Genomic DNA, 14392 nt, shown 5'->3' on the forward strand with positions numbered 1-14392 from the left:
GTTTTTTTTTAAAAAAAGGTAATTGTTTTTTTGTGTGTTTCAGAGAGTAACAGAAGACATATAAATTATTTACTTTATTAATTTATATATTATTTATCTTATTTATATGTATTTATTTTGTTAAAATTTAATTAAATTATTTATATTACTTATTTTATTTCATTGTATGTCATTTTATCTTACCTTAGTCATATTAAAAAAAAATAACTTATATTCAAACTTACCTAGTTGCTTAAGGTGATGAAAAAACTACACTTAATAGTTTTTTAACTTTACAATAATACCGTGTTCACTGATCACAAGTCGGTAAATGAATGAAACAATTTTGCAAAGGGGAAGTATATATATTGTATCAACTGTTCGTGTCAGTCGCACTCGAACTCCCACACCATCAACATCGTTGGTTGTAATTTTCTGCAACTGCCTACACACACACACACACACACACACACACACACACGTGTGTGTGTATGTGTGAGTGACCGATAATGTGCATAAGGAAAAATAGTTGTTAAAAATTGAGCGTATGTGTGTGGGCTATAGATAATCAGGTTTTTTCCTGTTTTTTTTTTGTTTTAATCGGAGTCGAGCGGATGTGAGGGGTGATAGGCAGCTGTTTTCTCTTCAAGTCACGCGTAGGCCGGACGGTTCGTCAGTCGAGCGCCGCATCCCGTACGGTAAACATCCTCCTACGTCGCTCCGCTGACGCACGCACGCAAACACACGCGCATCAGATACCGCCTCCCGGTGCACAATCTACGACGAGAACCTTGTCATCGTCGCCACGACGACCAGGATCATCCTCGAGGAACGTCCTAAAAAACAGATTGGAAAGACTGCGGGCTACGGTGCCACCGACGTCACAATCCAAGATGGCCTACCACCGCCACCTTTTCCGCCATTTTCCAATATGGCAGACGGCCGCCATCTTGGATGATGTCATTTCCGGCGTCCGTACTCCTATTTCCGTACTACTAACTCTCCTTTTTTTGAACCTGTATTACACTTCTGAGTAGCCTCAGAATATTTTGTTCCCTCAAAATTTTATGTTTTGCTTATTCCCTCATATTGATCAACTTCGCATATTCTTCATCAAACCAGGGATTTTTTCATCTTTTGTCTACCACCACAGACCTCTTTGGTGTACACCCTAACTATGTGTTTGAAGTTTGCCCAATTCTTTTCTAAGCTTGGTTCCTGTATCCTGTGAAGGGTACAGGAAACTGTCTTCTAAAACCTGAAATTTGTTAGCGAGTTTTATTCTAAACTCTTCAGCCGTCTCTTTACTTCCAGTTTCTCCACTGCTAATAGTTGGAAGATATTGTTTGTTGTTTTTTTACTACTTAACTCTTTGGTTTATATTAACTAGTACTAAATTATGATCTGAACCTACTTCTGTCCCTTTCATACTTCTGACATTTGAAATGGTTCTTCTATGTCTGTGATCTGTTAAGACATGGTCAATCTGATTTTTGACTTCCCAAATTCAGGAAAGTCTATGTCACTTTATGTATATGATTTCTTAGAAAGAAAGTGCTGGTCACCACTAAATCTCCTGCAACTGCTAGACCGAGTAGTCTTGACCAATTGTATTTGACTCCCTGTGCAGACTTTTTGCTCTTGCTACCTTTTTCCATATACCTTCTTTTCCACATTTACATTGGCATCCTCCAGCATGATTTTTATGTTGTAATTAAGTAACTTGTTCTACTCATTTTCTAGAATTTTGTAAAATTTGTCTTTTCCATCATCTGCATCCTTTACAGGTGCAGAGTAATGTATCGCTGATACATTCTTAAACCTTCCCTTAATCCTAATATTACATACCCTGTCATCTTTGACTTCAACATATCACAGAACTGGCAATTCTTCGGATTGCAAAATCCACTCCCCTCTGTATGTTTCCAAATAATGTAACTCCCAGTGTAGAATATGATGTTATGATTTATTCCTTAATATTGATTTTTGCTACATAGATTTCTTGTAAGTCTACAAGGCCCATATTGTACCTTTCAAGTTCTTCGGCTACTATGTCTAGCTCCTGGTGCTGCTAATATTTGGACATTCCATTTTCCAAATCTCAAGGTTTATTGACGAATTCGTTTTTTATACCATTGTCCCTGTCCTTTTTTCGAGGCATTGTGTTGATGTTTTGTAACCTGATTTTTTTTCTGAGGTGGGTTGTTGGCCCAATGTTCAACCTTTACATTACCTTTAAGGACTGGCTTCAGATTTTCACATTGCTGTCTCCCTCGTCAGTGCCAAGCCCATCGAAACGTGTTTCTTCCCCCCTTTAACTACAGAGAAAGTACCAACGCAACCTTTGTGTACACCTTCACTTTTGCACCACTGTGGCAGGCAATATGATGGCACTTCCATTGTTGTGCAGAGAAGATTATTCTGTTTATTGCCAACATTTGCAAGGGATTCAATCATTATGTACATACAATTATGCAGATCATTTAAGATTTGGTGCCAGGCAAATTATAAACTATCTGATCTACTGGAATCAAATACAGCTAGATCTCTCATTATTTATTCCCTTTCCATGAATGAGTGTGTCACTGGTAGATTAGCCTTTACTCTGCTTCTATCTACAGTCATTTAAAAAAAAAAAAATCTGTTTCCTACCTGCGAAGTTGCATAAAAAGCCAAAGTAGAGGCCGAGGTGCGCCTAGCAATAAAAAGATTATACCCTCATTAATCTAATCCAATCTAAACTTTGTGATTGGTTAGATGCACTATTCTATGAGTAACAAAAGGAATTGCTCTGACAGTTATCAGGAAGATCAACAAAAATTATTGTAAAACCTAGATTGGACCAATATCACAAATTTAAAATTAATAAATAAGAAAGAGGTGTTATTAGACTTCGATGTATATTTGCATTGTAAACATATTGCAATTATGTTTTTTTTTTTTTTTAGCTTTCTGGATATAAAAAAGGATGGAATGTGGTTAGTTATGGTGAGTTATTATTTAATAAATGTTTTTTATTTGAGTTATTTTAAGTAGATTTTTTTATTTTGTAATATTAGTATTATTCAATGGGGCGCATGCCTGTTAGTATTTATTTATCATTATTTATCGTATTTCCTGTTAAATAAAAAAAATTATTCTTAGTTACTTGTTAAAAAAGTTAATATTATATCATTAGTAGATCATGTCATCAAGAACAGTTAGTTAGTTGTGTAGACAAAAATAAAAACTATTCATCTCTACCTTCTAAATGGGAAAGTGTGTGTGTGTGCACATTTTATTTATTATCAATAATAAATAAAATAAAAATTCACTTATTGCTTATTTTTTTAATTCTTCCGTATTAGCACATCCTACATTGCATAACATTTCATCAGAAGTATTAAAAAATTGTTAAGAAATTTTAAAATTAAAGAAGAAGGATTTACTCGTTCTTAGTTAGGTTGTGAAATGGCAATAAGAAGAAAAATATTTTTGAATATAATACATGTATTATTAAATAGTAATGATAGTATTGCAAAAGTTACTAATACATATTAGTTACTGTTTAATTAATGCCATGAAGAATTCAATTCCAAACATAGTTAAATAAAAAATTTTTATTTGTTTATTGGTAAATTAACATTTATTTATTTTATTACAAATCTAAAAAAGTGTATTTTCCGATAAAATGTTTTCATGTTTTACTCCATTTTTCTTAAAACCTAAGGAAGATAGAAGTCTGGGGCCACTTTTATTCAATTTCTTAGACCAAAAACCAAATGGAAGCACCAAGTTTACCCCTCAATTTGTATGCCAAGAATTTTAGTATGATTTAATTTTACAGAGGGAGCAGAAAGCAGGGTTAAATGTTTCACAAGTGGAAACTTGCTAATGAACCATTTTCTGACCTATGTTTATATGAACTAATACTTATTTTTGGCTATGGAATCATCTTCTGAGAGATTGCCGTGCAATTTGGAATCACCTGTATATATAATTTTTTTTTGATTTGCTCTATATCTGTATTCTAATGTTCTACATTAAATATATATATTTATACATACACACATATACATATATGTGTATATACATTTATGTGTATATACATACACATATATAAATATTATATATACATACACACACACACACACACACACACACACAAACACATACCACACAATAAAAAATGTTGATGAAAAAGTTTATATTATATATATGCCTCCTACAGGGCAAGTAAGAAAATCTAAATGAAAATGGTACATTATTTTTTAAAGAGCATTGAAAAGCAAAAAAGTTTGACAAAAGAAACATTGGGCCCTGACAACCTAAGTAAAATAGCAGCAGTCTAATATTTTTCACAGCTACCGTAGCATGAAAATTAATCCGAACACAGGGAATTTTTTACTTCTATGTTGTGGGTACAGTGCTTGACCACACCCATTCTTTAAGTTGTCTGTGTAACATGAAGTTATTTTTTCTTTGACTATTTTCATTTTATAAATAGAGTTTTGTAAAATTTTATTTCATTTTTTATTACAAAATCATATTTTCTTATTTTTTGTTCTGTCCATCTTGAATATATAACAATGGACATAAATCCAAGAAAGCATTCAAGAATTATTTCCCTTTCTGAGTATACCAGTATGATGCAACAACAAATAGCTTTTGAATGTGGTGTTGGACTAGAGATAGTGAGTGCTATTTTAAAACAATTTAAGGTAATAACTGTTCCTTTACACCTCAAAGGAAAGGCAAATGTGGTATTAAAAGAAAAACTACTCCAACACAAGATCAGTTATTTTGAGAAGAAAAGTAAACTGGATCCAAAATTATCTATTGTGGATTTAAATTAAGAATTAGCAACCAGTTGAACTCAAGTAACAGCTGTTAGATGACTGCAAAAATGTTGTTTTCCGTCAAGTCATATTTTTATTTTCAGGGGAAAAAGGTTCCAAACAATAGAAAAGCAAAATATTCTACTGCAGCAGCTGTAGCATTACCATTATATACACCCAAAATGAACACCATATCAGCATATTCCTCAGTGTATTGATCAGCTGATTTTATTTTAGAGTTAACTTTGATATAATAATTTTTCAAATAATTTATTGTATTTCTGTAGTAATAAAAAAATTATTATTAAAGTAATTTTTATTTATTAATTTCTATTTTACAATTTTTGTGTAATTTCCTTTTTTTAATTTTTTATCAGTAAATTTTGTTTTTAAAAATTTTTCACATCACCAAAAAAGAATTTGGTTTTTGTTTACATTAAATAGGTACTCTTCTGACAAATGAAGTAATGTACTATTTCTAAATAAAATCCAAATTTTTCTAACTATCCTTTATTTTATTCAACTTATCTTACATCATTTTGTTGAGAATTAAGTGCTCTACAAGTTTTGTTTAAAGCTTTATATTTTATTACAGTGTGTTATTGCATATTTAACAAAGTTATTGTATGACAAATGTAAAAGACAGGGATTTTTACCCCAATTTAATGGTTTTCACACCAGATTTCTCAAAAACTAATGTAGATAAGGCTTTAGGACCCATTTTATTTGATCTTTAAGGTCAAAAACCATATATCACTAATTTTGCTTCTTAGTTAATGTCCTAAAAATTTCAGTATGACCTCATTTCACAAGGGTAGCTGAGATCCAAGCAAGATCTTTCACTAGTTGTAACTCGTGAACAAAGCATTTTAGTAGGACATAGGTTTGTATGAACTTTTTCCACTATTTTCACGAGTAGAATAGGTTATGAAATCCCAGGAGAACTTCATGATACACTCTTTATTTATTATACAATAAATATATAAAAAGATATTTTATGTGTATATTTAAAATTTACATCTTTTTTATAGTTGTAATTTACAGAATTATAGTACAATTTTGTTATTGCCCATATTTTCTAAAGTATTTGAAAAAATGATGAACAATTGACTTAAGGATTTCGTGAAAAGCTTACCATACTAACAAACTTACAGCATGGTTTTAGGAAAAAATTGCCGACAGCATTTTCAATTTTTTGAAAATACTTTAGATTCCATAGTTAACAAATCATTCATATTTCAATTTTTTGCGATCTCGGTAAAGCATTCAATTAGTTTCATATTTTTTATTAATGAAAAACTTAGTAGCTATGGTATCAGAGGAGCTGATTATAATTGGTTGAAGTTATACCTTACCAACCACAAACAAGTAGTTGAAATTTCATCCTTTATTAAGAATACACATGTAAAATTTATGTTCTCATTTCAAGATGTACAAATGTGGAGTGTCTCAGGGAAGTGTTCTCGACCGCTGCTTGTTTTTGTTTATTAATGACCTGCCTCAAAATCTTAAGCCATTCATTGTAACCTTTTTTGCAGATAACACAATTGTGTTTTTATTTGAAGATATAGATATTTAAAAAAAAAATTTAATTATACGATACACAGCTCAAAAATTATTCACTGGATGGATTGTAACCGTGTAATTTTAAATATGGATAAAACTGTTGCATTGTGCTTCTCAGGTTGACATAACATTGCTGATAAAAAGAATAGAATTTCCATTAATGATAACACTACGATTTTTGTTGCCTATAAAGTGAAATATCTGGATGTTTATTTGATGACAAATTCTCAAGGGATGATTAAGTTAATTTAGTTTCTAACAGAATCAAACCATGTTGTTTTGAGAGCAAAACATCTAAATAAAACACTAAGCATGTCATTATTAAATGTTTATTATGCCTTTACATATTCTTTTATAAAGTTTAATATCATCTCTCGAGACTCCCTCAAAAAGTAAAAATGAACTTTTAAAATACAAAAATGGGTTGTCAGATCATTATTTGGCACCCATAAGTATGAATCTGGTGGAATTAAGAAAATTAAATTTGTTATCTTCTCCTTGTGTTAATATTTATGAATGTGCAGTCTTTGCTAAAAACAATGGTCACTTATTCTTAAAAAACAAATATATCCACCTTTCCCAAACTAGATAGTGGAACTGTTTTCATATAATTCAGCACAATGGGCTTATCATATTTAAGGAATCTCTGACATCATGTAATTTAAACATATGTTCAATTCAACCAATAGGCACAAATCGTCTGATAATTTTTTACTGCTGTCATCCAAAAAAATAAAAATAATAAATTAATTTATATATAAATAATAATATTTAAATAAATATTGTACAAAATTATTACTTAAAAAATATATATATATGCATAAACTACTACTAATTAATTAAATTTATTCTATCTGATGTAATAAGTTAATAAATTAAATATACTATTTTATAATAAGTATTATTAAATCATATTACATTTTCTGAAAATACTAATGTTATGAAATATTACTAATACATCCAGAAAATGCCTGTCCATTTGTAATGGAACAGAAGGGTGCCAACTGTCCAACATTGGCATAATACATAATACACTGCAAATGCATTAATTTTATATATTATTATTATTATTATTCAACAAAATTTGCCTGACAAAAACTCATAGATGTATAAAACAAAAATCATAGAATATTAAAAATTATAACAGTAGAGTTTTACAATTATTTGGTTTCTTTAAGAAAGCTGAAAGATCACCAACAAAAGCTGCAAAGCTTTTGTTGTTAATGTTAAGTGAAATTAACATTAATAACACATTTTAAAATTAATAAAGAAACTTATTTACTGGGTTATGATGTCAATAAGGTTCAGATCTTAATATATTGAAGAAGTTATGTAAAATCAAATTTTTTATGTTTAAATTTTGAAATAATTTTAAGATTTTTGTTTATATACAATATGAAATTATGTTCTTAGGCTAATAAAATTTCAAGCATACACTATCTTTTGAGAATCAATGGCACCAGTTAGATTGTTTTCATAAATTCAGTCGATGTAATCAAGAGTCAAAAATTGTTATTGTGAGGTTTGATTTTATTTGTATTTAAGTTTAAAATTACAACAAAGACCAGTACTAATTTTTTTATAAGATTAGAGAAATAGCTGCTGAAACATTTTAAATGTTTAAAATAGCTAGAACAACTGTGTTTAAATGATTAAAAGAATAGGAACCGATAGAGGGCGATGAATAGAAAGACAATTTTTACGATAGGAACAACAGATTGAAAGGGATGCAGATTACTGTCTTTTCCGGAACCTATCAACCATATTTGTTTTTAAGTAGTTTTATATCAAACCAGATAATGTTTTTAAGACATAAGAAATAATAATAGTTGTTTGTTTCCAGTTTTATGCTCCATGGTGTGCTCACTGTAAGAGATTGGAACCGATATGGGCACATGTTGCTCAAGCCCTGTACAATACTAATATCAGAGTGGGACGAGTTGATTGTACAAGATTTACTAATCTTGCAACTGAATTTAATATTGCTGGCTTCCCGACTATTATGTTGTAAGTATCATTTAAAATCTGTTTAAATTATTTACATAATTTTCCCTTTTTTATTATTAATTCGTTTGATATAAAATATTCCTTATCAGTACCCGCAAAACAATTTCTAATGAAAATAAATATCCGTAAAATGTTTCAATCGCTATGTACAGGTGGATGGGAAGTCCCTTTATGCTAGTTATGAAATTATTAGGATAGGTGCAGCTTACCTAATATGGATCTAAAACTTGTTCAAAGCATAGCTGTATGCGCCTCCATATCCAGTTGTTCATCTGCAACAGCGTATCGTTTCAAATGGTGACTGAACAGCATTTTGGAACTGTTCATTGTTGATATATCTGCGTTTTCAGATATTTTTTTTACAAAACCCCAGAGTGCATTGCCAGGTGTGGTGAGGTTAGGGCATCGTGCTAGCCAAGACAATGGAACCGATAACTCATTTGTTCCACATCTGATCCAGCAATTTGGAAAAATTTGACCGAGACATCTGCAGAGATTCAAAGCAAAATGTGCTGGAGCACTGTCTTGCTAAAACATAATGACGTCAGTGATTCCTTTTGGCATTAATTCTGGAAGCAATCACTTGTTGATCATTCACAGATAAATGTGTCGATTAACTGCATCATAAAAAAAATAAGGACCAAGGAGATGTGTTCAGCTGTCATCCCAGCCCAAATTATACAGGGTCATTCATGGGAACCGGATGTTTTTAAAATAATCATAAAAAATTGAATATTTACTTTAAAAAAGTTTTATCGGTACTGAAACACTTGTTAAATCAAAGCATTTGTTACTTACTCCTGAACGAAAAATTATGTCCGGCAAGTGATATCCATTGTGGGCAATACATTGTTGTTGTAGCCTTTCACGGTAACTGGCCTCAATTCTTTGCAGCATGTCTACATATATATGGGTGACGCGATGACGAATTGCGATCTTTAGGTCCTCCAATGTACGCGGTTTATTGCCGTACACACGCGATTTCAGAAACCCCACAGAAAAAAATCACAACTACTCAAGTCGGGGTACCGAGGGGGCCAAGGAATGTCGCCGAATCTGGAAACGATCCGTCCCGGAAACAAGTTACGGAGAACAGCCATCGTTGCCCTCGCTGTGTGCGCTGTAGCTCAATCCTGCTGGAATAACACATTTTGAAAATCGATTCCCCTGTTTCGTAACTCAGGGATGAAAAACGTATTCAACATCGCAATGTAACGATCGGCTGTTAAAGTTACGGCAGTGTCATTCTCTTCAAAAAAAATACGGTCCAATAACACCCATCTTTCCTATTGCACACCAGACAATCACCTTTGGGCTATGAAGTGGTCTCTCGTGAAGCCGATGTGGGTTTCTTTCTGCTCGATACCGGCAATTCTGTTTGTTGACGAAGCCATTCAGATGAAAATGGGCTTCGTCACTCATTAACAATAACAGATTTTCATTTTCTTCAAAAACGGTAAGCATTTGTCGACAAAATTGTAATCGGTGCGTGAAATCTTGCTCGTTTAACTGCTGGACGTCGGCTATCTTGTAAGGATGGAAATGCAGGTCTGTATGCAGAATTCGTCTTACCGTACTTGTGCTCATTTGAAGCGCTGCTGAATGCCTCTGAATAGAGCGGCGTGGACTTCTGACAACGGCTTCCCTTACTCTTTCGATGTTCTCAGGAGTGCTAGCAGTTCGTCGGGGACCCGGTGGTTTTTTCTTCAATATTGAACCGCTTGTTCGAAGGTTGTTTACCCATTGCAATATTGTGTTACGAGAAGGGACACTTGCATTACGATGGATATTAAACTGGCGGCGGAAATCTCGTTGAACAGCAGTTACGGATTCGTAATTTCGCACAAATCTGTCATACGCGTACAGGCGGTGGTCTAGAGTCCACGGCTCCATCTCGACGACTAAAATGTAAATGCTATGAACAAAGGAAACGTCAGACACCATCCACGTGCCCCTCCCACCACGAACAACCGAGTACAACCCACTTCAAAAACATCCGGTTCCCGTGAATGACCCTGTAACATGAGGTGGATGATGTTTAGGTTCCTCAGAAAAATGAGGATTGTCTTCACCCAGAAAAATCATTTCAGTTTCAAGAGCGTTGATAAATCGCACACTTATCTGAGAACATGACATTTTTTTTATTGCTTTCGGAAAGCATTCAAACAATAATTATCATGTATAAATATGTTTATCAAGGTCATTTCATTCGACTCATTAATTGTAGCTAAATGAAAACGTTTTTAACTTTCAAATTTGGTCTCACATTATCAATCACGAAATTCTAACTCCACTGAATGTTTGCAAATTGATTTCATTGGTGATTGTTGAATTGATGCCTCCACAGCAGCACATGTCTCAACTCGATTGCCCCACTGCGTGGTACATCAAGAACATTTTCTTGATGCAAAAGTCTTCTTCTCCCATGTCAGTAACATTTGCCATTATAATGACAATTTCCCAAAACTCAAAGAAATCATTCATAATGTTCTCCAATGCCTTACCAGCATATGGATGTTCATGGACTCGCGCACAAGCTAACAAATGCTCTTTGATGAACCCACTTGTATTGGCCATCATTTCGCAACTTTTGAATATTTTCAATGGTTTATTCTCCGAACAAGTCTTCCCGGCTGGTCAGAAGCATTTATTATACCAATACTAAAACCTGGTAAAGACCAAACGAACCCCTCAAGCTACCGCCCTATTTCATTAACAAGCGTTTTGTGTAAAATAATGGAGATAATGGTAAACCGCTGACTTACATGGTACTTGGAGAAACATGGCTTTCTATCTCCAGAACAGTGTGGTTTTCGACAAGGACGATCTTCTATTGACCATTTAGTGTCACTAGAAACAGCCATACAAAACGCTTTCCTAAATCGGCAGCACCTCGTCGCTATCTTCTTCGATATAAAAAAGGCGTATGACACAGCCTGGCGACGTGGTATTCTTAACACTCTCCAAAAATGGGGAATCAAGGGCAATATGCTTGCTTTTATCCGGGGATTCTTAAATCACCGAACGGCTCGTGTTCGTGTGGATGATTCGCTCTCAGATAGTGTCATCTTGGAGAATGGAGTGCCCCAAGGTAGTGTATTAAGTGCCACCTTATTTTCTGTAGCCATAAATGATATTACCAAATGTGTTCAGGCTCCTGTCTCATGCTCTCTATTTGCTGACGACTTTGCTATCTACATTGCAAGCCGTTCGGCACCTACAGCAGAGAGACTACTGCAGAACACTATATATCACCTTGTAGCTTGGTCCAGGATTACGGGTTTCACATTTTCATCCGAAAAAACAAAATGTGTAGTTTTTTCTCGGCTACGAAACCCCTCTATTCCGCAAATTTTTCTGAACGGTGAGACTATTATCTCTAATTACGTCAAGTTTTTAGGTTTATTTTTTGATAGCCGTCTTACTTGGGTCAAACATTTAAAAGAATTGAAAACAAAATGTTCCAAAATTCTAGATATGATGCGAGTCCTTACTAACACCAACTGGGGAGCCGATAGATCATGTATGATACGTTTTTACTATTCCTTTGTTCGCTCCCGTTTAGATTACGGTTGTGTGGCCTACTCATCAGCTCGTCAAACCGTGCTTAAAATGCTGGATAGTGTACATCATGCTTTCCTTCGGCTTGCCACAGGCGCGTTTAGATCTAGTCCTGTCACAAGCTTACTTGTAGACTGTGGTGAACCATCACTTTGGGATAGACGAGACCAGCTTTTATTATCGTATTTTGCTCGTCTCAGAGGACAACCAAATCACCCGGCTCTTGAGTCGGTCTTTAGAAATCCTAATCTAAGAAAGTATGAGGACCATCCACGTCGTACTGCACCGGTAGGTATCCGTACCTGGCGTCTGCTGCAGCATATAAATGTTGACAAACCGTCATTCTTTCCTATATATCCTTGCTCATATCCTCCGTGGAGAATAAACCTTATAAATTTTAATTTTGACCTGACCACATACAATAAACAATCAACACCATCTATTGTCTTTCACCAAATGTTTCAGTGTGTTCTCTCCAAGATGAAACCAGACGCGGTTGTATACACTGATGGATCGAAACAAAATGATACAGTTGGGTGTGCATTTGTTGTTAATGAGAGAACTTATATGTTTGGTCTACCCGGTGTTACGAGTGTGTTTACCGCTGAACTATACGCTATAAATAAGGCTCTAAACATCATTAACCCTAAATATAGAAAAATTCTTATTTGCAGTGACTCGTGTAGTGCTCTCCAAGCCTTAAAAAACTTTTATCCCAATCATCCTATCGTCATTGAAATTTACAACGCAATCGCTGAGTTGAATAATCGCAACACAGAATTAAGTTTTTGCTGGGTCCCTAGCCACGTAGGGATTCCAGGTAATGAACATGCAGATTCCGCTGCCAAAGAAGCATGTAACCAGCCTCCTTTCACCACCCGAGTTGCTACTTCTGATTTCATTAACTATGTAAAACAATTATTAAGAACAAGGTGGCAAGGTGATTGGACAGCTACCGTTGATAATAAACTCCGTCAGATTAAAGATTCTGTGTTACCATGGAACTCCTCATACAGAAAACCCCGGCGTGAGGAAGTAGTTCTCTGTCGATTGCGGATAGGACACACGAGAGTCACACACGAGTACCTGTTTACAAGAGGACAACCACCGCTATGCGCACGATGCAACTGCCGCGTGACTGTGTGCCACATACTCGTGGACTGCATATGTTATGCGGCATTGCGTCATAAATTTAAACTACCCAGAAACATCCGTGGTATCTTGTGTAATGATAAAGAGGTTTTAAACCGGATGTTTCTGTTTTTGCGTAGTATAGGGTTAATACAAAAAATTTAATTACCCTACTCCTATGTATTGTTTTTGTTATCCGAATAGCGAGCCTTTTACACTCCCTATCGGAATTTTTTTAATATATATATATATTCATATTTTGTTGTTTTTTTTTTATGTTTTTTAAATTCGGTTGTGATATTAGTTGTAAGTTTTATCTCTTTTTTTAGTTTTAAGTTTTATTTAGTTGTAATATGATAGTTTTTAACGTAGTTTTAAGTTACATGTTAGTGTTTTTGTTATCTGAGAATGGGCCTTTTACACCCATTCCGGATTTTGCTTCCTGTGTTAGTAGTTTTAAGTTTTAATTACTTTTATTTATCTATTTATTTTCCGGGCGATGATAACGACCAATCGTTTTTCGCCCTAAAAAGAAAAAAGAAAAAAAATCATTTCACACTCGACTATGACTAAGGTCATCCAACCATGAATGGATACACTGGACGATATTCACCATGGCAAAACCTCCCCACCTTTTCCAGCAGCAATGAGTAATATCCACTGTGAGAATTGTCAAAAGTGGAGCCTGATTAAGCTGGATTTATTACAGTGTAAAGGGACTTCCCATCCACCTGTACAAGGGTCTTTCAGAAGGTTTTCAGCTTTACATGGTGATGCGCAAGTATGACCAAATAACTACAGCATTTATCAAGAGCAACAGCTTGAACTTCTTATTTATCCATTTGTAAGCTTCTGATCCCTGTTCGGGTGCCATTTTGTAAGCTTCTGAACTAAATTAAATTTAAATTATTTACAAAAATAAAAATTTAACTTTAAAAAAATATTTTTAAAGAATAAAATATATGAACTTACTATTCTTGGGATTTGCAAAACAATGTACTAAGACTATGCTGCTTGATAAATTACATCCTAAGATTGCTATCTTGAGTTTTACAAAAAAAAACCAGTTACAATAACTCAACACATCAAAAAAATGTTACTAACAGCACATGTAATCACAAACTGTGATTAAAATTTTATTTTTAGAAAGAATACAATAAAAAGTTAATCATGGGGGATTATCCACAATCGGTCTTTGAATAAATCCATTTAACCTTGCATTTTAAAATTGTCTTGTCGATTTAATAAAAAATGTATAAAATACAAATAAAGTAACCAACTTAATTAAGCCCTATGAGCCTAATTTGGTCAAAATTTATAATGGTTACACA

At 33.8% G+C, this 14392-nt stretch overlaps 1 protein-coding gene across 1 annotated transcript in view; it reads left to right on the forward strand.

Moving 5' to 3' along the window:
- The window catches only part of Tmx3 (Thioredoxin-related transmembrane protein 3), a 96641-nt gene that overhangs the window by 40636 nt on the left and 41613 nt on the right, over positions 1 to 14392 (forward strand). Inside the window, exons 3-4 of the mRNA XM_075368938.1 lie at positions 2928 to 2967; positions 8206 to 8369. Of these exons, the coding sequence (XP_075225053.1) occupies positions 2928 to 2967; positions 8206 to 8369 (204 nt within the window). The remainder of the gene's footprint in view (positions 1 to 2927; positions 2968 to 8205; positions 8370 to 14392) is intronic.

This window comes from Lycorma delicatula, chromosome 6 (assembly GCF_047948215.1).
Source record: "Lycorma delicatula isolate Av1 chromosome 6, ASM4794821v1, whole genome shotgun sequence".
Classification (NCBI taxonomy): domain Eukaryota; kingdom Metazoa; phylum Arthropoda; class Insecta; order Hemiptera; family Fulgoridae; genus Lycorma; species Lycorma delicatula.